General features: G+C 40.3%; 1 protein-coding gene across 1 annotated transcript; it reads right to left on the bottom strand.

Annotated features, from left to right (window-relative positions):
• Positions 1–1,306: 1,306 nt before the first annotated feature.
• C5H11orf65 (chromosome 5 C11orf65 homolog) lies at positions 1,307–25,212 on the bottom strand. Its single transcript, XM_063304729.1, has 9 exons — positions 24,707–25,212; positions 17,330–17,447; positions 16,470–16,562; positions 15,069–15,122; positions 11,137–11,337; positions 8,899–9,032; positions 3,569–3,739; positions 3,059–3,114; positions 1,307–1,631 (listed from the first exon to the last, which is right to left on the bottom strand). The coding sequence occupies exons 1-9, from the start codon at positions 25,210–25,212 to the stop codon at positions 1,543–1,545; spliced, it is 1,422 nt and encodes a 473-aa protein (XP_063160799.1). The 3' UTR covers positions 1,307–1,542.
• Between the last annotated feature and the right edge of the window lie 926 nt (positions 25,213–26,138).

Raw genomic sequence — 26,138 nt, 5'->3', positions numbered from 1 at the left:
AAAACTTCTGTGGCTTATTTATATGATTTTGAGCATATTGGAGCCGACTTTTCTTGTGCTTTGTGGTCAGTAGTGGTGTACATCTTGGAGTTCTGGCATGGAAACCTTCTGTGTTTAGTACACACCTTACTGTGCTCACTGAAACCTCAGTGCCTGTTGCCACCAAGTCTTGCAGCAGGTCTTTTGCAGTCACTTGAGGGGTTTTCTCTACCTGCCTTCTCAGAAATCTGGTCGCAGCCATTGACAGCTTCCTTTTTCTGCCCCATCCAGGTAGTGTAACCACTGTTCCTTTAACTTTGAACTTGTGAACTATGCTTCCAATGGTGTCTCTAGGAACATTCAGTGCCTTTGCTATCATTTTGTATCCTGTTCCTTGTTTGTGAAGGGCGATGATCTCTTCTTTTACCTTTTTGGACCATTCTTTTGACTTAGCCATACTATATTTCTAACATGCAGTCAGACGTGACACTCAACAGACCCCTAGCCACTTCAGGTATTTCATGTGTTCCAGCTCAAGCACACCTGGTGCAACTAATGAAGCCCTTGATTAGTTGCATCAGGTGTGCTTGAGACAACAACTGTTTTGCATACTGTATGTGTGCTGTTGTGACAGATTCTATTCAGGGGGTTGAATAATTTTGAGACTGGAGAAGTCATTGTAAGTTACATTTTCAGTTGAATTTGGGGACACCACTTGAAGCATTCGTTGTGTTGAGCTATTTCAATTGCTTTTGTTTGATTTGTTCATTTCAAACAGCTGAAAGTCTTTTGCACATTTTGACAATCAACCAGATTTGTAATGGGGGTTGAATAATTTCGATTACAACTGTACATATATGTGTACAATACATTTGAATCCTATGGACTCTCAGAGAGTCCATAGGAGCTTTATGCTATAGAAGGTTACCTGGATATGGTCAAGAAATGAGCTCAAGCTAGAACAATTTTTTTCTGTTTCTACCACACAGCAATCCATATGTTGTTATATTCACATTATCTACTTCTAAGGTCAATCAGTGCCTCATTTAAACTGGAAATTGTGACAGTCCCGCTCCCATTCCCCTGTGAATGAGAAATGGTTCGTTCACTTTGGATGCCCCAATTGTTTAACTAATACTCCAACTATCTGAAAAATCATTTGATTTTGTTGTTTCCACATCCTTGCTCACTTATATGTAATACCTTAAGTTTCTCTGAATCAAAATAATGATTAAAAATGGGCCAGTCTTACAATGAGTAGATTTTGGAGAATTAAGAAATGCTACTAATTGTATGTATTACAACAGACATCTCACCTATCACAAAATAATTAAGTTCACTAGGAAACTTTAAACAAATTTGTTTTCAAACTTCTTTAGGTTGATTATATTTTATGTTAATGTGTTATGGCCCACAAGTAGATTCCATCTTTCTATATCTGGTTTTCCTTTTTGTCTCCTGAAGCTTTATGTTGATGCTGTTGTGACTGATGAATGTCCAGTTGTCAGATGTGTTATTTTTTCATCTGAAACTATTAAAGTGAGTTGATAGTAGATCTCTCTTTTAGTCTACATTCATCTGAGACTGCACTAGTTCTTGGATCCTATCTGGTATCAATTCAGGAACATTGTAGCGTTGAGTAAACCAGAAACCTAAAGATAAATATATAAATGAAGAATATTTATATAATAAAACAAAATATTTTATAATATAACATATAGAAAGAGTAAACATTCTCCTTCGGAGGACCAACTACTTTCCCTGCGGAATTTAAAGGCCCTCCGAAAAGAGAAAAGATTGACAACAAAGGAGACCTGGTAGAAACTAATTAAATCAGTCGGGAAGAGGGATTCTTCCCTCTTCTGGCAATCTACTAGAGGACTAGGAAAACCACTACCCCCCTCCCCCAGATCAAGTACCAATACAAGTCTGGGAAGAGTATTTTAGAGGGTTGTACGTGGAACCTGTTAGTAACATAAATGAGGGTGAGTTCAACCTGGACCAAGTTCAGAATTGGCCCCCTGTCTCTATGCAAGAGGTAACCCGATGGATTCACCCTTAAGGTGAACAAGGCTCCAGGTATTGTGTTTTGCCTGAAATAATTAAAAAGAATCACAGCTGGTGGGCATCTGTGCTAACATCCTTATTTACATTCATAGATCAGACTGGTCATGTTCCAAAAGATTGGGGGCTGGTAAGAATATTCCCAACTTATAAAAAGGGCAATAAGACTGATCCATGTAATTGCAGGCCTATGAGCCTTTTGAGTGTTGTTAGCAAATTATATGCTAAACATCGAAATCACAAGCTCCAAGATTGGGTAGAGACATTGGGCATAATCCAAGCTGAGCAGACAGGCTTCAACTGTTGCGTTCTGTGTCTATTTTTAGGGGTGAGGTTATAGAACATGAATACATAGAATATGTACTTCTTGAGCTTCTGGAGGAAAGACAGTATAAGAGACAAATTCAACAAATAGTGATATTCGTAATCTTGCAACACATCACACTCTGGGAAACTTTAACTCTTACCAGGTTGACTTCAAATATTTGATCAGGTCTAGAGACTTGCTTCTTTAAAAATAATGAAAGCTAAGACTCCAGCGTTAATATCAATTTTTTTTCTGCATTTATAAAATCCTCATATATTTTAGAGCATCTTAAAGGGAATATATTGAAGTGTTCACATAGCAAATCCTTCTGAAGAAATTATAACTAAGATCCAAACCATGCATTATATGATCAGCATGGCTACCAAAGCAATTCCAAATCAGACAGTTTGTTCTAATCAGCTGTCCACAGAATACTGGTTAGTTATGCCATAGTTTTGGTAGTTAGTTAACTGAAGACTTGCCTCCATAATCTTAACCTCCCTGATTCCATAGGGAGGCATGGGAACATAGCATCTATTTGGGATTACAACACCAGCTATTCTGTCACCATTACATGTCAACTGAGCCTCATATGCTGCAGAAGGAGTCTGATTTCTGTTATCCATGTAACTAATATTGGATCCAATACTATCCAATATTCTGTCTTTAGATTAAAATTGCACAAAGATTGACCAAAAAGAGGTTCACCTTTAAAACTTTCTGAAGACTTGCTTGTTCCAATTTCCTTCCATAGTTGAATATATCTAGGTAAACAATAAGCACAGTAAATAAAATGGAGCAGTGATACCAAATCACAATATATACTTGTAGAGTGATCTATATACCTATCCCTAGTATCAGTCGGTCTCTGTCTTTCTCTCTCACACACACACACAGACACACATAATTTTATTTTCAACTCACAGCTCTCAGTGGTTACAATGTTACAATAAAAACAGCAATAACAGAATTAAAACAATCCAAATTGGAAAACCAAAGGGAAGCAATAAGAACAAGAGGTGCAAGCGATGTTACAGTATGTGTTGTGATTTGGTTGGTGTGTGTATGTGTGTGAGAGAAGAGAGTGAGTGAGTGTGGGTTAATAAATTACATTTATTAATGTAAATTGCCACTACATTAGAGGTCAAAAGCTTAAAATTTTATCATTTTAAAACATTCAGAAAAGTAATAAAAGGTGAACTTTAAAACAAAAATTACTCTTCATAATTCAATGCATTTGTCCACTTCAACATTTCATCTACTTCCCATTCCATCACTTCGTCTATCCCTTCCTTCTCCAGGGAGCTGATTAACCCTTCTGTTGCTCTCTGAATTAAAACGGTTGCCCTGGGATTCTCAGTTTTAGCTTGCAGATTTTCTCCAAAGTACCTAGGAAATGGAAACATGTATTTTCAGTCTTAATAGTTATACTATTCTCACTGAACATAAATACATGTCACCCTCTTCCCTTTCAAAGTAAGCAACATGGTGCAAAGGGCAGAAAAGGAGGAAGAAAAAGAAATTAACTGAATTTAGAAATTAAAAGCATGAGGTAAGAAAAGGAAATTTCACCTAAATCTAATTTACACCACGCAATTCATTATACTTCTCCAGAGATTTCTGTTCTTGCAAACCGTCCTTACTTGTTCCACATCCATGTACAACTTCACTGCCTTTTAAGCCTCACCTCCTTGTTTGGGGAGATTTCATAAACTCCATCCAACTGTGACCTTCCCATTCACTCTTCCTTTATATCTTTGATTTTATAATTTGATCCTCATCATCCTTTTCATACTACTCACTCACTTTAAATTCAATCAGCATTTATTTTGCACCCATTCATTCTTGATCTATCCAACTTTCACTTCCATATGCCTAAGGGGGCATACAGCCATTTTCACTTTCTTCAACAAATACTGATTCCTTGCAACAAGCCATGTGCTACCCAGTTCCTTTCTATTGGCACTGGCATATCTTAGCATTTCTCCCATTTTCTCCTCTGTAGTAAATACTTAATCTACTTTTGCCATTTATGGATAATTTAAATCCATTTTGCCTGTGAAGCACAACTCTTGGCCATACAGTAAATTTCATGTCCACACTTACTGCATTATACAACCTAACATTTGCTGCAAATCATCTGGGTCTCAGCCAACAATACAGCCTCATCTGCATAGAAAAGTACACATTTCCAAATAAAGCATCTCTAGCATCATCTCAAGCACTATAAAGATGTTAACCAAGGGGACATTAATGTCTTTGCCTTACTCCCTATTCAGTGTTAAATTATTTCCTTTCTATTCATTCTCACATGTGCTTTCCTTCCATCATATATTGTTCTTACTGCATTTGACAACCAATTTTCAAATCCCTACTTGTGCAAGACAACTTAAGGCTATTCATTTTTTCTTTAACTCAACAAAAGTACAATAAATGTACTTTCTCACATTCATAAATTTTTCAGTGACCTGCTGAAGAGCAAAAAAGTCTTCTGTACTCCCCTTGCACAATGTAAAGCAGCATAGCACTTCCCATATTTTGCCCATTGTTACTCTTCACATCCTTTTGATTAAAATTCTTCCAACACCCTCACTGGCATGTAAACTAATCCTTCCCCCCCACCCCAGGGAGGGGTTGTATTAACTCGTGGTGCCTTCTTTTGTAGAGAGAACAATAACCTTTTTACAGTGACCAGGCACAGGTGCAGTCTACATACATGCCTTACACAAGTTGCACAGTTCTGTAAGAAAATCAAATCTACATTTAACCTTTCTTTTGCTATACCATATAGAGCACTGTTTCTCAACCTTGGCAACTTTGTGGTATGTGGACTCCAACTCCCAGAATTCCCCAGCCAGCATGGCTGGGGGTGAATTCTGGGAATTGAAGTCCACATATCTTAAAGTTGCCAAGGTTGAGAAACACTGATATAGAGGTACAATGTCCCAAGATTCTCAGAGCATTTATGACTCTTACTACCAATTTTTCCTTAATGCTACATTTATAGCATGTTTCCATTCCACTTTCCAGCATATCACCATTTTTTCTATACCAATCTCTAAAATACTCCTTTCAGCATTCCATATCTTCAGTGTCAACCCAAATCATTTCATTACTTTTATTTTTTATTACATTTTGTTGAAGGGGCCTTACTTAGCCTCCAGAAAGGTAGTCCTCAGCTTAGGTCTATTTGTTCAGCGACCATTCAAAGTTATGGTGGCACTGAAACAATGGATGTACAACCAGTCCTCGAAGTTCCGACCACTGCAGCACCCCCACAGTCATGTGATCATGATCCGGGTACTCAGGTGCCCATTACTTCACAGGGAGCCACAGTCACATGATTATCATTTGCGACCTTCCCTGCCAGTTTCCCACAAGTAAAGTCAATGGGGAAGCTGGCAGAGAAGGTTGCAAGTTGCTCCAGTAAGTCATGGCAAACCCCACCCTTCCATAGCACGCCTGGGGCATCCCCATGATCTTTACCTGGGATTCTCACCTCTTCCCACTTAACAACCTGCGCATCTTGAGGTTACAATGGCAACTGGGACTGACCAGAATTGCTGTTGCTAAGTGATGTGGTCCCATGACATCATGCTTTATGACTGCATCGCTTAGTGACAGCAACCCAGTCCCAATTGCCATCATAACCCAAGGAATGCCTGTATGTACTTCACTCACTTCCAAAACAGTTTTTTTCCTATTAAAACCATTTTGTTTTCTCTGCCTCTTTTGATCTTAACTGTTCCTTGCTGTCCTTGATTACATTCTTTGCAGCTTTTTCTCTCTATATAGATTTTGCAATTATCTTTCATACTCTTTTTTTGCAGAAATTATTCTTAACCACAGACTCTTCCACTTCATCATCCCACCATACCTCCTATTAGCATAAATCCATACATTTCTGTGGCATGTCATAGCATATTAGTTTCATACCCAAGTAGTTTCCCCATTGTCTTTCCTTGTGTTCACCTTCCATTCAGTCAATTGGGAGATTAATTTGTTTCCTAATCTGTTTTCATACAGGCTCACATTTTCAGTTTCTGCTTTTCCTTATCGTTTTTGTTTGTTTGCTGTTACTTCTATGTCCGCCTTTTCCCAAGATCAACTCATGGCACTCAAAAATGGTCTGCCCCACATTCAAAAACTCTCATTAACTTTGTATGCTTTATTAATTCTCTTAGTTATGCTTTTAGATTTACATTAACTCCTTTGCTATGTATATGGTATATATAGGTGGTCCTAGTTTAATGACCACTCATTCAACAACTGTTCAAACTTACGATGGCGCTGAACAAGTGTTAGTTACAACCGATCCTCAAAGTTCAGGCCATTGCAGCACCTCCGTGGTCCCATGATTGTGATTTGGGCGCTTGGCAACTGGTTCACACTTATGGTGGTTGCAGTGTCCCATGGTCACGTAATTGTGATTTGCAACCTTCCTTGCCAGCTTCCAACAAGCAAAGTCAATGGGGAACCAGCAGGAAGTAATAAGTCGCAGTCATGCAAGGTCCTCGCTTAATGACCAGTGTGGTCCTCGCTTGATGACAGCAACTAGAACTGCCAGAACTGCCATTGCTAAGTGGCACAGTCACATGTTTTTTTTTACTTACAACTACATCGCTTAATGATGGAGTTTCTGGTCCCAATTAGCGTTGTTAAGTGAGGACTACCTGTAGTGTAAAATGTATTCAGTTTCACTCTAGATGGCAATAATGTTTTAGTTCTTTGAAACCATGTTAATAAAACATGCATGTGTAGTTTTCCAAGCACATGGCTCAGTAGCCTTGAAGAATTTAGTCTTACTTGCAAATTGGTTAATGATATATAGTTGGTAGCAATTAATTCATTTATACAATACAATTCCTAAAAGATGAAAAGTGAAGCACATGTGTATCATCTAAATTACAACAATCTAAACTATCTATGATATATTCTGAGACTCTTTAACTTAAAAAAAAGTCTGAAAAAAACTCTGCATATTAAATTATCAGGACTGATCTGCTTGTACAAGAAATGCAAATGGTTGCCTAGGGAAGCACAATTTTTACATTTTTATTACACAAAGCGCAATGTGACAGATGGACCACAACATTCTCTGCCATTTAAAGAGATTGTGATGTGTTACAAGTTCCAATAAATGCATATCTATACAGAGTGAACATTTATTCTCTGGTTGGTTCTCATGACCAAAGTTTATTGACTGGTTTTGATTCTGCACCACAGCTCTAGCTGAAACGGTGTGCTCATTAGGTAAAACAGCAATGCTTAAAGGTGCTTTTGTAAACTGTTCCCAGCACAGCTGTTTTCAAGGAAAAAAACTGCTAACAAGAAGAACTTCATTGGACTGATACTGTTAGAATCCCTATTTGTTTGGTCTAGTCCCTTCTCTCTGTGCTAACTTTGCTGTGTGTAAATGAGACAGAAACCTGTGACCTTCAGATGATACTGAACTCCCTAATTCCTGAGAACTCCCGAAGCTGCAACTGACAAGATACTATCTCAAAAGCCACAGATTTTTGATACCACCTGACCTAAAGAAACCACATTCTTCCTCTGTGGAGTTAGAGAACTAGTCCTCTAAGTTAGAATGATTCACAACTACTCACAAAATGCACACTTGGAAATATGTAAAGACTTCAAGTTCTAAGGAAGGCAATTTCAGTTTTAACAACTCCACCCAAACTGTTCATTATCTCTGTACTAGGATTAATTTAGACTGACGAAGAATCAAGGAATCTAATAGAACCCCAAAAGCACTGGAGGGCACTGTTCTATAAGAAGTATTCCTCTTAGAAAAGTAGCATGCTAACATGGAAGGCAGTCTTCCAGTGCCGGGCCAAGCCTGCACTGTGTTCCACCTAGACATAAACAAACAAACAAACAAACACCTGGAGAGCCACTGTATTTGACTAGCACAGTCTTCTCCAAATTTTTAATTTTATAAGTTAATTTTTTAACTTACAATTTTGTAAGTTAAACAGTCTCAGAACATATCATAGATGTTCTAGTTCATTATTGTGGAAACAGCCTAACTATTACACATATCCTCCAACGCACTGGGATTATAACTTTTGCTAGTTTGACTGAATTTGAATTAGTGGTGGCTTCAGCCTATCAGGATGGCATTAACTGAGGGAAGGCTAACCTAGAGGGATGGTTTGCCATAATACGGTTGTCCTGGCAGCTAGACCAGAGTTTTTCGAACTTCCGCAAGAACTTGATGGACTTCCGTGAGAGGGTAAGGGAAAAAAGGTTCACCTGAACACAGCCAACATTCTATCACTAGAGCTTTGTCTCTTGATCAGGGATTACAGGATTTTTTTTAATGGGTTCCATGGCCTGAAAATGTTTGAAACCTCTGATAAACATGGCCAACAGAATTGGCAGAAATAGTTAACTTGTGATTTATGGCAAGCTGTTTCTACCTTAATAATGATAGATTAGTATAATATGGCTGAATGAATGATAATTAAAAACCACTAAGCTGATGATAAAATGAAAACAGACCACTCTCGTGTTTAGAATTTCAAGCAGCAGTAACTCACATTTTTTTCAGCCATTCAATTTTTCTCCTCTTTTTCCTCTTTTCCATGTCTCGTTTCCTCTGCAGAGTAGAATGATGGAATTCCTGTGTTTTGGTATTGTCTTTCATTGTTAGAGAGTCCAGACCTTTCCAATACTGAAATGTATTGTTGAAAATAGTCAGAACATTTTGTCACTTGTCAAGGTTAAGTACTTTCAAGCCAACTGCTGTTCTGCCCCCAGCTCCCTTCTCTCTACCAATATGCTCCAGGATTTTTGGGACCCTGCTCAACTTGAACTGGTTGATGCTTGCAGAGACAGAGAAAATTTGGAGCTTGGCAATGGCTGTGTTTGAATGGTCTGCTATGTTGAAAAGCTAGATTGCTAAATTCACATCATTATTTTGCCCTTCCAGTTGTACACTGCATATATTTGGTCCATAACTCTTAATACTGCTGTGAGTCAATTGGTTGAAATTGGTGGTACACAAATAAAGGAAGTAAGTTACATTTATACTGTGGCTTAACCAGGCATTGTGGCCTACCCTGGTTGAAGCTGTTGGGAGGAATTTTTAGAAATTTTGATAATACTTTACTATAAACTAAAAGTGGTAACCTGTGGGGATTCAGCTACCATATGGTGGTATATTTTATTTAATGGAGCTTTTTAGCTTACTATGCAAAAATAGCCAATATTGCTTTAGAGTTTACTGAACAAGGCAGAGAAAAAGGAGAAAGCAGGATCCTGGTAATACCTAACTACATTTCCTTGCAGAAACAACTGAAGAAAAAGGAAGTGATAAGAACCTTATTGTTTCAGATCAGGGTCTTCTGATGTGGAACTTCTAAAGATACCCCTACATTCTGAATTAACAGCAGAATACAGCCTTTTTAGTACTGCTGTATATTTAATAAGAGAGCCAGTTTGCAGTAGTGGTGAAGGCATAAGGCTAGAAACAGGGAGACCGTGAGTTCTACTCCCGCCTTAGGCATGAAGCCAGCTGGGTGACCTTGGGCCAGTCATTCTCTCTCAGTCTTAGGGTGAAGGCAATGGCAAACCATTTCCGAGAAACCTTGCCAAGAAAACTACAGGGACTGTTCAGGCAGTCTCCAAGGGGGAAGAAAAGTATGTCTGACTTTTTTTTTTTTAATCTGTTCAATTGTGACACTGGACAAGTCCTTGTATTTTTCTTGGCAAGGTTTTTCAGAAGTGGTTTGCCATTGCTTCCTTCCTAAGGCTGAGAGAAAGTGACTGGCCCAAGGTCACCCAGCTGGCTTCATGTTTAAGGTGGGACTAGAATTCATGGTCTCCCAGTTTCTAGCCTGATGCCTTAACCACTGCACCAAACTGACTCATGTCTGACATTAACCTGTGACACTTCAGAATACATTTAAGATAAACAAGCCAGTTTGGTCTAGTGGTTAAGGTCCTGAGCTAGAAACCAGGATCCTGGGAGTTCTAGTCCCGCCTTAGGCATGAAAGCCAGCTGGGTGACCTTGGACCAGTCCCCCTCTCTCAGCCCAACTCACCTCACAGGGTTGTTGTTGTGGGGAAAATAGGAGGAGGAAGGAGTATTAGGTATGTTCGCCACCTTGAGCTATTTATAAAAATAATAAAGGTGGGGTAATAAATCAATCAATAAACAAAGAAACAAACAAGAGTTGAGACAAAGCATTAAGAAGGCAGCCGAGAATTTGTCTTTTCCTATACTTGCAGAAACAGAAAAAGAGAATGGATAGGAGGGGTTGAGATGCAATTGGTCAAATTAGGCCAAACAATTTATAAGTAGTCAGAAGCAGAACGGGAACAGGGATTGGTGGACTAGCTGAAGGGGAAGGGAAGGAAAGATAAATTCCCTGTTCTCCAGAGCCATCTCCCAGATAGTCTCCCCATTATGAATTGCTCGGGCTGGGGAGTTGGTAATCTGTAAGTGGGGCAGAAGTGGGGAATTTGCCTCCATTTCAGAAATTATCTCAATACACCTATCTCTTGAGGCCTGGAAAGCAAAGTAACCTTCCACATAAATGAAGAAAATACGTAAGAAATAAATTCCCACTCCTACAAGCATTCTTTGCGGAGATTGGATTCCTCAAACCCCAGCGTCAGGGTGCAGGTTTTGTCTGTGCTTTAACAACAACAGACACAACAAATTTTTGAAATGTGTCAAGTGGAAGGAAGTGACACATCAACGCAAACAATTGTCTTTGGGGAGAACAATAATAGAGGAACTAAGCAGGGAATTAAAACATGTCTTGTCTTACTCTAATGGAAAGAAGTCTCCAGCCATTATTCTCGATGCGTTTATACCAGTCACTACTACTTTCATTGAAGCTCTCTTTCTGCAGCTTTCTTGCACTTGGTTTGGTTGCAATCTTCGTGTAGTCTTTGGGACTATTTGCACACATATCCACAATAGGTCTGTGAGTAAATATTTTATAATATATGCTTGGAGGAAACTTTTCCTGCAAAGAAGTATCCAATTTTAAAATAAGAAAACGGAAAACATGTTGAGGTTGCCGCTATTTGTTTCTACAAATCCTTCAGAATAGTGTCTGTACATTTCTATTGATGAATAGATTGAATAGATTCTAAAACAGATCGGAGGCAGACTGGGATGTATTTTTCTTAAAATGCACGTATGGGGGCCCAGAGAGAAATCTTTCTAATTTTATTTTGGAAGCTGAAAGCTTTTTGTTATTTGCATAAAGGGCAAAACAGACTTTTATGTTTGTTAAGCATGAAGCAATCCTGAATTGTATATCTAAGGTACGAGGTAACTGAAATTAAGGCAAGGCCTAACAGCTCTTAAACAAATATTCTGGCCTTCAAAATCTTTTCAATTCTCTCCCAGCAACACATATAATCTTCAGCAAAGGATCGTTACCTTGTCGCGGTGCTGGAGCTTGAGCACCTCAATGATGCCATGAGCTAAACCATGAAGGGCCACCCAAGACGGGAAGGTCATGACAGAGAGGTCAGACTAAATGCGATCCCTGGGGAAGGTAATGGCAACCCACCCCAGTATTCTTGCCGTGAAAACTCAATGGATCAGTACAACCAGAGATATGTTGGTATACCATCAGAAGATGAGACCCCCAGGTCAGAAGACAGTCAAAATGCTACTGGGGAGGAACAGAGGATGAGTTCAACTAGCCCCAGACGTGATGACGCAGCTAGCTGAAAGCCGAAAGGACGGCTAGCGGCCAACGGTGGTGGTGGTGAACGGCGAATCCGATGTTCTAAGGATCAACACAACATTGGAACCTGGAATGTAAGATCTATGAGCCAGGGCAAATTGGATGTGGTTATTGGTGAGATGTCAAGATTAAAGATAGACATTTTGGGCGTCAGTGAACTGAAATGGACTGGAATGGGCCACTTCACATCAAATGACCACCAGATCTACTACTGTGGACAAGAGGACCACAGAAGAAATGGAGTAGCCTTCATAATTAATAGTCAAGTGGCTAAAGCAGTGCTCGGATACAATCCAAAAAACAATAGAATGATCTCAATTCGAATTCAGGGCAAGCCATCTAACATCACAGTGATCCAAATATACGCCCCAACCACAGATGCTGAAGAAGCTGAAGTAGAGCAGTTCTATGAGAATCTGCAGCACCTACTGGACAACACGCCTAAAAGAGATGTTATTTTCATCACGGGAGACTGGAATGCTAAGGTGGGCAGTCAAATGACACCTGGAATTACAGGTAAGCATGGCCTGGGAGAACAAAATGAAGCAGGACATAGGCTGATAGAATTTTGCCAAGACAACTCACTCTGCATAACAAACACTCTCTTCCAACAACCTAAGAGACGGCTTTATACATGGACTTCCCCAGATGGACAACACCGAAATCAGATTGACTACATCCTTTGCAGCCAAAGGTGGCAGACATCTGTACAGTCGGTAAAAACAAGACCTGGAGCTGACTGTAGTTCAGATCACGAACTTCTTCTTGCACAATTTAGGATCAGACTAAAGAGATTAGGGAAGACCCACAGATCAGCTAGATATGAGCTCACTAATATTCCTAAGGAATATGCAGTGGAGGTGAAGAATAGATTTAAGGGACTGGACTTAGTAGATAGGGTCCCGGAAGAACTATGGACAGAAGTTTGCAACTTTGTTCAGGAGGCGGCAACAAAATACATCCCAAAGAAAGAGAAAACCAAGAAGGCAAAATGGCTGTCTGCTGAGACACTAGAAGTAGCCCAAGAAAGAAGGAAAGCAAAAGGCAACAGTGATAGGGGGAGATATGACCAATTAAATGCAAAATTCCAGAGGTTAGCCAGAAGAGATAAGGAATTATTTTTAAACAAGCAGTGTGCGGAAGTGGAAGAAGACAATAGAATAGGAAGGACAAGAGACCTCTTCCAGAAAATTAGAAACATCGGAGGTAAATTCCAGGCAAAAATGGGTATGATCAAAAACAAAGATGGCAAGGACCTAACAGAAGAAGAAGAGATCAAGAAAAGGTGGCAAGAATATACAGAAGACCTGTATAGGAAGGATAACAATATTGGGGATAGCTTTGACAGTGTGGTCAGTGAGCTAGAGGCAGACATCCTGAAGAGCGAGGTTGAATGGGCCTTAAGAAGCATTGCTAATAACAAGGCAGCAGGAGACGACGGCATCCCAGCTGAACTGTTCAAAATCTTGAGGGATGATGCTGTCAAGGTAATGCATGCTCTATGCCAGCAAATTTGGAAAACACAAGAATGGCCATCAGACTGGAAAAAATCAACTTATATCCTCATACCAAAAAAGGGAGACACTAAAGAATGTTCAAACTATCGAACAGTGGAACTCATTTCACATGCCAGTAAGGTAATGCTCAAGATCCTGCAAGGTAGACTTCAGCAATTCATGGAGCGAGAATTGCCAGATGTACAAGCTGGGTTTAGAAAAGGCAGAGGAACTAGGGACCAGAGTGCCAATATCCGCTGGATAATGGAAAAAGCCAGGGAGTTTCAGAAAAACATCAATTTCTGTTTTATTGACTATCCTAAAGCCTTTGACTGTGTGGACCATAACAAATGGTGGCAAGTTCTTAGTGGTATGGGGATACCAAGTCATCTTGTCTGCCTCCTGAAGAATCTGTATAACGACCAAGTAGCAACAGTAAGAACAGACCACGGAACAACGGACTGGTTTAAGATTGGGAAAGGAGTGCGGCAGGGCTGTATACTCTCACCCTACCTATTCAACTTGTACGCAGAACACATCATGCAACATGCTGGGCTTGAGGAATCCAAGGCTGGAGTTAAAATCACTGGAAGAAACATTAACAATCTCAGATATGCAGATGATACCACTTTGATGGCTGAAAGCGAAGAGGAACTGAGGAGCCTTATGATGAAGGTGAAAGAAGAAAGTGCAAAAGCTGGGTTACAGCTAAACCTCAAAAAAACCAAGATTGTGGCAACCAGCTTGATTGATAACTGGCAAATAGAGGGAGAAAACGTAGAGGCAGTGAAAGACTTCGTATTTCTGGGTGCGAAGATTACTGCAGATGCTGACTGCAGTCAGGAAATCAGAAGACGCTTAATCCTTGGGAGAAGAGCAATGACCAATCTCGATAAAATAGTTAAGAGCAGAGACATCACACTGACAACAAAGGTCCACATAGTTAAAGCAATGGTGTTCCCCGTAGTAACATATGGCTGTGAGAGCTGGACCATAAGGAAGGCTGAGAGAAGGAAGATCGATGCTTTGGAACTGTGGTGTTGGAGGAAAATTCTGAGGGTGCCTTGGATTGCAAGAAGATCCAACCAGTCCATCCTCCAGGAAATAAAGCCAGACTGCTCACTTGAGGGAATGATATTAAAGGCAAAACTGAAATACTTTGGCCACATCATGAGAAGACAGGACACCCTGGAGAAGATGCTGATGCTAGGGAGAGTGGAAGGCAAAAGGAAGAGGGGCCGACCAAGGGCAAGGTGGATGGATGATATTCTAGAGGTGACGGACTCGTCCCTGGGGGAGCTGGGGGTGTTGACGACCGACAGGAAGCTCTGGCGTGGGCTGGTCCATGAAGTCACAAAGAGTCGGAAGCGACTAAACGAATAAACAACAACAATACTTGCATACATGCACAAACACACAGAAACATACAAATATGTATGTGCAGACCCACTTACACACTTTGAATTATTATTAAAATATAGGTATTCAATGTATACTTACCCCACCTAGTCTGAATTTGATATGGACTCCTGCTGCAGCATCTAACAATTCTGCCTGTGATCAAACAAGATTATACATAAATTCAATCTGTTTGGGAACTTAAACTTGAAGAATACGGAGTCATGGCAAAATTAGCAGCATATATTCACAATAGAAGTTTAACCAAATTCAAGGAAGAATGGTTCCCATGTATACAATATATTATGCAGCATAGCAAATATAAACAAGAGTCTCCCTCTCTTGGGGGAGATGGGCGGTAATAGAAGTTTAAAAAATAATAAATAAACTGTGTGATTTCTAAGTATGGATTCTTATAAATGCTTATAAATAGTATGGATTCTTACCAATGCTTATAAACATTGCAAATTAATAGAGGCCCAAGAAGGGGAAGTTAGAGACCAAATAGCCTTTAAACTTTTTGTTGTTATTTATTTTTGTTGTTTATTTATTTTAATATGTATAAACAACTATAACTAACAATACAGTGGAGACCTTAGTCTTAAGTGTTAAGCTTAAAATAGAAACCTTTATTATATAATAATTTAATGTATTTTGCAGTTGTTTATCAGTGCCCAGTTCAGCTTTAGATGTAAAAATTAAGCAACCTTATGCTTATCAACATTAACATTGTTAAAGTCAAATTGTTTATTTTTGCATAAATCCTGAAAGGTGGGTTTAATTTTTGAGACAGCCATTTTCATTTCTCATTCCATATTTATTCTGAATCAATATTTGCAATCACAGAAAATCCTGATTTGGCTGTTGGCTTCTCCAAGCAGAGGGGAACCGAGTTCAGTCAGCAATCCAGCTGTGAGTGCAACTCATCAGGCCTGCACATGGAAAGCCAGAACGCTGTCAGAGCACACACTGGGGTCTCCTTTCCACCTTTTCCAACAAGCTGAAAGCCCACTTGTCCAGGCAGAAGAGAAAGAAGTTCTGACACTGATCCGGCTTTGTACATGTAAGCATGATGGGCTGTCAGCATATCCAAGGAAGCAAAGCTCACTGTGCTTGTACATGCAAAGCTGGAGCCTTGTCTGAATTCACTTCAGTCTTTGTATAGACAAGCCAAACATCCATTTGCCCAGGCTGAGATGAAGTGAGTCTTGGCAGCAATTTGGCTTTGCATGTGCAAGTTTGAGAACTCCTGCTATAAATGGTAGGTAGCAGTAAAGGGAGAAAAAAAGGAGGAGGGTTAGCACATAGACATGCAGCTTTTAAGTATTCACTGCAAACTTTGATTATACCATATTAAACCATATTAAATGGCACACTGTTGTTAAAGCTAGACATTTCATGGAATGGTATTATCTTGGATCAATTATAGAAGAATGAAAGGGAAATTAAAGCCATTATCTCTTCAGGTGCATCATCAAACATGTATTTCATTTTAGCCCTTACCTCTCTAGGCTCAATGTACTTCATAAGATGGGAAGGTTCCCCATATTGTTTAAAGCCTATAAGCTCTTTGTAGTATTCAAACACACCAATGTCCTGGAGGAAATAGATAAATGCAGTCTAATTATTAGTATTAGATTTGCTGTCACTTTCTGGACATAACATTTCACCCAGGTTTCTCCTGACACAAGTATGTTATGGGTGTCCAGAGAGATGGTGAGTTCTTTCATTTGTTGGGTTCAAGAGGAAGTGCTTGTATTAAACAGGAGGTTGAAGTCAACACCCTAAATGGCCCTTCTGACTATAATTCGACTCAACTAGGCTCCAAGTTCTCCAGACTAAATAGACCTTTCTTTTATTTTTAAAACTATCGGCTGCTACATCAGGAAAAATGCCATTCTAAGCCATAGGTTGCTTAACTATGGCTTACTGAATAAATCATAAGTGGCTGGCTTCACACACATTGTTAAACCATAAACCATTGTTTACAAACCAAAACTGCTTGGTTCACATATGATGCTCAGCAAAGAACTACAACCCAGATAACTGTTAATTATGATATGTGAATCCCTGAAGAGATGGAGAGGAGCAGAGCTTTTTATATATATAAAGTGCCCGCCCCCATCTTCTGCAACTTAAAGCTTTAAGCCAGAAAAGGGAGCAAGTGATTCTTTTGAGTGTGTAGATGCAACATGAGATCAAATGAGATCTTTCCCTTAAGAATGCAACAGTCTTGGGACCCACAAGTTTTTGGTTGACTATTACAGCCATCCAAAATGTATAGACTTCTAGGCAAATACAGCTCAAAAGCATGTTACTCTAGAAAGAGAGTTGAAAGTGTAATTGAAGTATTGCTAACTTACCAGCCATCTTTTCCAGATTCTTTGAATGGTATATGCTGCATTAGTCCTTTCTTCTTCTTTCTCATCACAGAAGAATTCTACCAGACCCCTTGGTTTTACAAAATGTCTTCCATATTTTCTTAAAATAAAATATTTCGGTGATATCATTTATGCACTATTATGGAATAATTATCTGCATAATAATGTTGGATTTTTCATCATTTTAAAATGTAAAAGGTACTTATGACAAAGGATAATTACTATCTCTATTACAGAATTGTGACTCAGCAAATGAGACATCAGCAATCACGGGCATTATTACTTTCCAAGCTTAGAAGGTGTTTAAAGAAAAATGGACAAGAGTTGGAACAAGATGAAGATTGATTAGGCCAGTGTTTCTCAACTTGGGAACTTTAAGATGTGTGGACATCAACTCCCAGAATTCCCCAGCCAGCCATGAAGTCCATACATCTTAAAGTTCCCAAGGCTGAGAAACACTGGATTAGACTAAACAAAGAAGGCACTATAAAATGACAGAGGAAACAATTTCCAGGAAGGAAGAGATTCAAACAAGGGAGCAAGTCCAGTCGATGAGAGCAACAAGCAGGAACAAGAGACAAAGAGCCTGTCTTGTTTGCACCTATCTATGGCACAAACATGACCCAGTCATCTCCTTTTTGCATGACACCTCATGCCATTGCCATCATCTGGTCCTCAGCCCATATCAGAGGCAGCTTTAAAGTATCCCTAGCTGTTCTGGTTTTAAAGTAATGTTTTTCTTCTCCTGACACCATTTTCACCTTGGTTATAATTTGACATGTTCAGTTTGTTGCTGGTGTAGTCATGTCCCCTCTCCTCCAATTGTTGAGGACTGACCTCCAGGACAATTCTGGTTTGGGCAAGAGAAATGTCTAGTTTTTTCCAAATTGGGCTCTCTCTGTCTATCCACCAACTCTCTGAGCTGGAGATTCAGCTTGACCAGCAGATGACCAGGAGTGATGGTAGCAGAACTGCACATTTAATTGAGAGAGAAAGAGAGAGAGAACGAGAACTATAATTCTGTTTGCCAGTTAATGGCTCAACCCTCCCCATGTCTCTCAGTTATTGTTTGGGCTGCTTTTCAACACAGATTTTAGTGCTCTGTTGGAATAGCATTAAACTCATGTTCAACTGCTTCTGAATACAGGTTTAACACTCTTCTGGAGTTGTATCTTGTCCAAAAGGAGTCCAATTATCCATTTGTATCCTTTTGAACACACCCAAGTAAAATGCTTATGCAAAACAGAGCAAGTTTTGACAGATAACTAAAAGAAAAGAGTGAGTTTTGGAAGATGGCTAAACCTGCTAGTCTAGCCATCTGTCAAAACCTACCTTCTCCCCAGCCACAGTCCAATTTGACATTAAAAAGTGTGATTGCTTGATTATTTTCCTGCTGGTTGGTGATGTTTGATGGAAGTCTGGGAAATCCATCAATCCCCACCTTTAACATGCTCTGGTGTACCAGATATGGACATCACTATTTGCCAGCACTGTGCCTGTGCCAGGATAGGGACTACTAATAGGAGCAGTATATTTAATGACAGTATAATTTTCTGCTTGCTCAGGGACTGGCTGAAAGCACTTGAATAATTTAGCTGTGAGAGAGAGCCTATAGAGGATATTTTGTCCCACTCAGAAATAGGTTTGAGAATATTGCAGAAGAAATAAGCTCTGAGGCTTTAGGAGAAGAAAAGAAGACACTATGGAACACAAGGCAGGAAGGTGGAACTCCAAAGAGCAGAGAGTGCATCTGCACCTGTAATGGTATGTGGGAATGACCTTGGGAGACAGGAGGAAGAACTGCAGACTAGGCAATGGTCAGATAAGGGGCAGCTTAGCCTGCAGAAGGAATGGGGGTGTGGCAAACGTCTCAGAAGGGACCCTTCCTAGTTTCTTGGACTGTGAAGGAATGCAGGGAGAGATGTACCTTCAGACTTGTAAGATTCTCTTAATTTAACCTTACAATAAAGTAAGAGCTAGTACTCCTGGGTGTGCTTCTTGTCTGGACTACCTCACAAGGCTGACAGCACCTTACAAGAAAACAAACTGACTCAATATTATGAGTGTCATGCGCTGCCTACCTCCGAGTAATACACAGACGCTGATTCCGTGAAACAGGCTCTGGTTTATTCGCAGTGTAGATACAGTATAGGAAAAAAGCTGAGAGTGACAGGAGCGCGCCGGTGCGGGGTTTAAATACCCCGCGCCGGTCAGCGCCCCCTCACTCGCGGTTACGTCACCCCCCTCCACGCCCGTTGCTGGGGTGCGATGTGGGGCGCGGGGTTCTCCGCTGGTCTCGGGAGGTATGTTGCTCCCTCCCGTGGCCGGGTTGCCTCCATCGCCATCTCCCCTTGGGGTTGGAGCTGAGGCTCGGGTTGGGTCGGGTGGGCGTCCATGGCTCCGGGAGTCCGCGGTGCCTCTGGCCTCGATCGGTCCTCCTCTGCTTCTTGCCGTGCGGCTCGCTCCCCTTGTCCGCGTCGCGCCGGCCTCATCTTCCTGGTCTTCTCGCCGTCTACTCCTCCCGCGGCTCGTTATCGTCCGGTGGGGCTCGGCGAGGCTGAGTTTTATGACTCTCAGCTTTATGTCATGCGCTGCCTACCTCCGAGTAATACACAGACGCTGATTCTGTGAAACAGGCTCTGGTTTATTCGCAGTGTAGATACAGTATAGGAAAAAAGCTGAGAGTGACAGGAGCGCGCCGGTGCGGGGTTTAAATACCCCGCGCCGGTCAGCGCCCCCTCACTCGCGGTTACGTCACCCCCCTTTGTCCAACACGCTGTCCTGCCGGTAGGTGAGGGGTTGCGAGGCCCCGCTGGCGTTCCGGGATCGCCCATCATCGGTTTCCCTATTCCTCCGGTGATTGCTGTCAGCTGGGTGATCTCCGTTGCGTTAGCGCTAACAGCTTAGGTGTGCCTCGCGATCCGTTTAGCCATTGTCTCTTGTCCTTCAGTCTTTGTAAGTTGATGGCTACTTATCTTGAGCCCCTTCCCCTGTTTCCTTGTTATTGTCATGTGTGCCATTGCGCTGATGTCTTCAGCTCAACGGCACTCATGACAATGAGAAACAGAAATGAATGCTGACCAGACCCACTGGCTCTGAAGTGTGTTCTCTGCCAGGAACACAGATCAGGAATATGACAGCAACTTCCAAGATAATATGAAGTTCACTGATAATCATCCCTAATTATGAATCCATGTGAAGTAACAAATGATGCTGGCAAGATCAGCTGCAACCATGTCACCATAAATAGCTCTGAATAACTAGAACAGAGCTAAAAAAATGTTGAGATTTTAAGAACCTGGGGTGTTCCCGTCAATCTTTTCAGTCCCCAGAAGTGATATAATGCAGGTGGATGTCCAGCTTCAGATACGGTATTTATAGGAAGTTTGATTTTGTGTGTTTGTGTACCCCTAAGTCAGTTTTTACCACTGGGGACTGCCTGAACTAGTCCCTGCAGTTTTCTTGGCAAAGTTTTTCAAAAGTGTTTTGCTATCATCTCCTTCTTAGGGCTGAGAGAGAGGGACCAACCCAAGATCACCCATCTGGCTTCCTGCCTTTGATTTTTGGGACCATGGAATTAGTTCTCCAAGAATGATGGAATGCTAGCATGAGATGGTTTTTACCTCATAACAACTGGCAAAAATGTGTTTGGTCAAAAGTTGATTAACTTGATCAGGATGGTTTTAAACTGAATCCAGATAAATATAAGTATCAGATAAATACTTGTGTACTACAGAAGGAAGTGGGAAGAATGCTGTAAAAGAGCCTATCAATGAACTCAGACTTATGAAAAACAGACTCATAAATTCCATGGCCTCCATTGTCTAGATACAGTGATCAGCATATGGAAAATAAAGAAGGTAGACTTGAATTCTTAATGTAGGAAGGCAAATATAATTTAAAATTTATAATGGGGAGTTGCTGGGATGAAAACCATTTTGCAATATAGTAACTTTGGATGTAATTTGATCAAAAGAAACTGAAGCAATAGAAAAAAGGGAGACTTTTTAAAGAGTATACCTCTCTGCCTAGAAATAGTTAAATGTGGGTTGGATGGCATGCAGTTAAGTGTATATATAGTTGGTTCAGAAACCATATCAGCAATCGCCATCAAACTGAAGGGAGGTTCTGAGTGCAATGCCCTCAGAGTTCCTCCTTTGCGGGGGGAGATGGGCGGTGATAAAATTTGATAAATAAATAAAATAAAATAAAATGCCACCAAGTTCAATCCTATTAATTGATCCTATTGATTTTTAAAGGTAAGTAAAAGAACTCCAGGCAGCTAACAGCAATCTTGCAGAGTAGAAACATGAACCAAAAGGGAACTTGCACATTAAGCTTAATTACATTCAGAAACAAATTCAGTCTTCACACAGTAGTTAGATGAAGAAAAATAGAGATAGCTTACTTTTATTCAGTAGATCTGGATATAGGTAGGCTCATAGTATAAAGCACTTAATCATCACTGGTTCTTGGTAGCAGAGGATGGTTGGGGGAGGGCTGCATTCCTGCAGCACCTTCTGCTTGCATGTGTGCCAGAAGGGTAATGGAGACTGTTAATCCCCAAATTCAAGGAGGAGGAGGAAGTGGAAATCAGGTGACCCATGTGACATCCCACAAGCACAACAGAGGTGCGATTTGCTAGAGCGACCCCCTTATGCTTATGAGACAATGCTGAGTTGATCCCTGATAATTCCAAGATTAATGACCTGGATGATAGGGGTAAAGGAAGTGGTTACCAAACCTATAGATCAGTGTTTCTCAGCCTTGGCCACTTTAAGATGTGTGAACTTCAAGTTAGCATGGCTTCAACTCAGCATGGCTGGCTGGGGAATTCTGGGAGTTGAAGTCCACACATCTTAAAGTGGCCAAGGCTGAGAAACACTGCATTAGGGAATGCTTTGCTTAAGGCAAGTTGGGGGCCATGGCTGAAAGTGGGACCTCTTTTTTGCAGCTTTCTGAGTGATCTGTAACTGGTGAAAACTGATTGTACAGTTTTCCATGATCTGAAGGGGGAAAATGTGCAACCATTATATTTTAAAATAGTCCTATTACAGTTAAAAACAAAGAAAACTTCCTCTAATCCAGACACTCGTCTCTGTTCACTTGTGTGAGATGGATCTGGCAATCCACACAGCGCAACCCTCAGAATTATGCCAGGCATGTCTCTACAGTAACCATCAAAAGGTTGCCCACCCTGCTAAAAGATGTAAATATATATTCCTGCTATAAGATACAAGTACAGTCTTACCTGTGTTTTATCGTGTGTTCATCTTGCATTGTAGAAGTATGTTTGGTGCTGGAAAGAATCAAAAGCGTGGATTATTATGCTATTCATGACCTAGAGAAAAAACTGCTGATAATTTCCATGGTTTGGTATTTTACAGCACGAAGGGAGAAAAGGTTGCTTTTTATATATTGCTGAGTAGCATTCATACAAGTATATGAACACTGCTGCCCATCAGCACATCTAAAAAGGATGAAAAGAAAAGAAAATGCAAGGCTACATCACATAAACTGTTTAATCTATAGCAGTGCTTCTTAAAGTGTGGTCCTAGGACCCCTGGGGGTCTCTTAAGACCCCCTCAGAGGTCTTCAAAATCACAATTATTTGCCAGCCTATGTTGAACAATAATAGAATATTAACATTCCATCAAACAATTGTGAGAAGCTGTAGCAGCAACGCATGCATCAATTTTAATTTTTAATACAGTAAATGTTGATAAATGTAACCCATACAAAACAAAAGCTCTTTTGGGGCCCTCCAAAATTTTTATAAGTCGGAAGGGGTCCTGAGAGAAAAAAGTTTAAGAAACACTGATCTAACCTTGTAGTTACTCACAGGTTTTAGCAATCTCACAATAAGAGTTCTTTTTATGACATCTTTATACTCTGTAGCTCTTATTTTGAAATGACGTTGGCAATAAATTGGTACTCAGTTCAAAAACAAATAATAATGTAATAGTTTAAAGGAGAATAAATTAGAATAAACAACAAAAAATAGTTTAATAGTTTAAAAAGAAGCATGAAGTAATTTGTTTAGAGGTGAATAGAAGTTTTCAGAGCATATTACATGGAATCCTAAGTGTTTAATCATTTAGAAAACAATTTAAAAAGATGAAATCATGCCACAGACATATCTAGATTATTCGCTCAATGAGCTGTTCATCGACTGTCTTTGAAGATGGTTTTGAAGCTTCCATTGGTTAAAAGCAGATTACGTATATACATTAATTCTTCTGTTATTTAGTCACTGCTATTAATACTACCTTGTTGCCAACCTCACTTCAAAATTCTGCTTTTGACCTTCAAGGTCCAGAATAAGCAGATAACTCCCTACTACGTTTTCCATATGAACAGATTAAATTCAGAGTCCCCAGTACTATACCAGAATACATTCTATTTTCTGGAGATCAGAAATCTAATGGATAAACATGGAAGACAAAGTAGGATCTTTTCTGTTGGGGTGCCACCCTGAAACACTTAGAGGTCTGTCCCATCTTCATTGCCTTCGAGAGAGTTTGTAAATGGTGGTGTACTTATGGGTCTTGTGGTCGTTTTCACTAAGTTTTTCATCCATTATATTCTATTTCGATGCTTCACATCTCAACACATCTGTGATTACTGATTTGTGCATGCTTTTATCTGCTTTTAGATAGAACAATTAGGTATAAATTCTTGATTATTTTAATATTCTCAAAAATATTCCTTTTACAATAAGAATCTTCCAGGCAATAATATCTGATGTCTGACGTAGTTCACACTGGTCTAAAACATGGTTTGCTGAAGACATCATGCCTGGCAAAGTTGACACGTCATACTAAACCACAATAAGTTATATTAGTTTGGTTTAGTGGGTTATGTCAATACAGTCATTGCTCTAGATTTGTTCTGAGGTTAGAAAATTGTAAGTTTTTCTGGACTTCGCAGTAATTCCAAGTCTATACAGGGGACTCTAGTATTATTTTTTTTGTGATAATTTTAATTTACCATTTACCATTTTCTTATCTGTTAATCAACTCAAGTGATTAATAAAAGTCAGTGTATAACACAGAAAATTCACCAGGAATTTTTAAAAGAAGAAAACACAAGAGGGGGGGGGGAAACCTCTGCCTTCTCCTACTAAGCAACTCCTTAAGTTAAAAGCCACAAAACGTGTGACACATCCGCTAAGCTTCGGGAGTTGATTGACATTTTAACTTAGTGTTTCCCAACCTTGGCAACTTTAAGATGTGTGGACTTCAACTCCCAGAAATCTCCAGCCAGCATGGGAATTCTGGGAGCTGAAGTCCACACGTCTTAAAAGTTGCCAAGGTTGAGAAACACTGTTTTAACCCTTCCCTGGCTTCCACCCTGTACCCGGGCCGCGCGCGCCGCTGCTCCCTTCCTCCCGCCCCGGAGCCTGCCTGATCGAGGTGGAAGCGGCCCGGAGCCCGGCGGTGCCCTTCGCTCTCCGGCGGAGGCGACTTTGGCCGGCCGTGGAACGCGTCTCGGTTGCCACAGCAGCCACCTGGCGGCGGGACAGAGACGGCCGGCAGGGGAAAGCGACGCCACGCAAAGCGGCTGCAGCGGAGCTTCTGCGAACGGCGTCTGTGGATGGGCGCGTCCGGGCGAGCGAAAGAGCGAAAAAGCAAAATAAAGCAGCGAAGCTTTGCCTCTGGCCCGGGGTGTGTGGAATGACCCTGACCGCAGAGACAGATGTTGCAAAAAGTTGGGCGCTCCTCGCTGTGTTCCGTCTCCAGCTGCAAATTAAGTGCATTCCACCTTGCAGAAGCCCCCTCTGTTTTAGCTATTTTGTATTCCTGCAAAATAGCTCTTAAGATACTTGCTCTCCGTGGAAAGGGTTTTATTTTTCTTATCAGCATTTTTGCTCTCTTTTGCTCTCATTTCTATTTCTTTTTCACTGGGTTCTCTCACAGGAGGTCTCTTCTTAAATCAAAACTGACACCACGGTGTCAGTATTAAATATAAATTTAGATAGTCATAGACATAGACATAGAGGATGATAGAATGATATAGATGATAGATGACTGATAAATAGATAGACAATATAGAGAATTTATATTGAATAGAAATTGTAGATGTGAAAACAACCAATACTTAAGTGACTTCTTGGAATAACAAGAAGTGATGAGAATTTAGATATCTCAGAGATATGGTTTGAATAAGAGAAAGGATGTGGTTTGATCTTCTACTGGTAATAAAAAAGATACCAAGAAATAGATTTTAACTTTACCCTCCTGGTAAATTTCCTGCTGAAAGTTCTTGTACAAACTCATTGGGTATTTCTTCATAGTTTAAAATGTTGCCTTCTTGGCCATGAGAATGGCCACCTATTTTTTAAAATATCAAGAGGCAGTAATTAGAACAGGAAATGGTAATACCGAGCGGTTCAAAATTGGAAACGGTGTGCAGCAAGGTTGTATACTTTCACCTTACCTAATCAATATATATGCTGAACAAATAATTCGAGAAGCAGGAATGTACGAAGAACGGGGTATCAGAATTGGTGGAAGGCTCATTAACAACCTGCAATATGCAGATGATACAACTTTGCTTGCTGGAAGTGAAGAAGACTTGAAGTACTTGCTGATGAAGATCAAAGATTGTAGCCAGCAATACGGACTACACCTGAATGTGAAGAGGATGAAGATTCTCACAAATGGACCAATAAACAATGTCACAATAAATGGAGAAGAAATTGAAGTCGTCAATGATTTCATTCTACTTGGATCAACTATCAATGCCAAGGGAAGTAGTAATCAAGAAATCAAATGACGTATCGCGCTGG

The sequence above is a fragment of the Candoia aspera genome, chromosome 5, assembly GCF_035149785.1.
Source record: "Candoia aspera isolate rCanAsp1 chromosome 5, rCanAsp1.hap2, whole genome shotgun sequence".
Lineage (NCBI taxonomy): Eukaryota > Metazoa > Chordata > Lepidosauria > Squamata > Boidae > Candoia > Candoia aspera.
The sequence above is the reverse complement of the archived record's forward strand: the minus strand, read 5'-3'. Positions and strand labels throughout refer to the sequence as shown.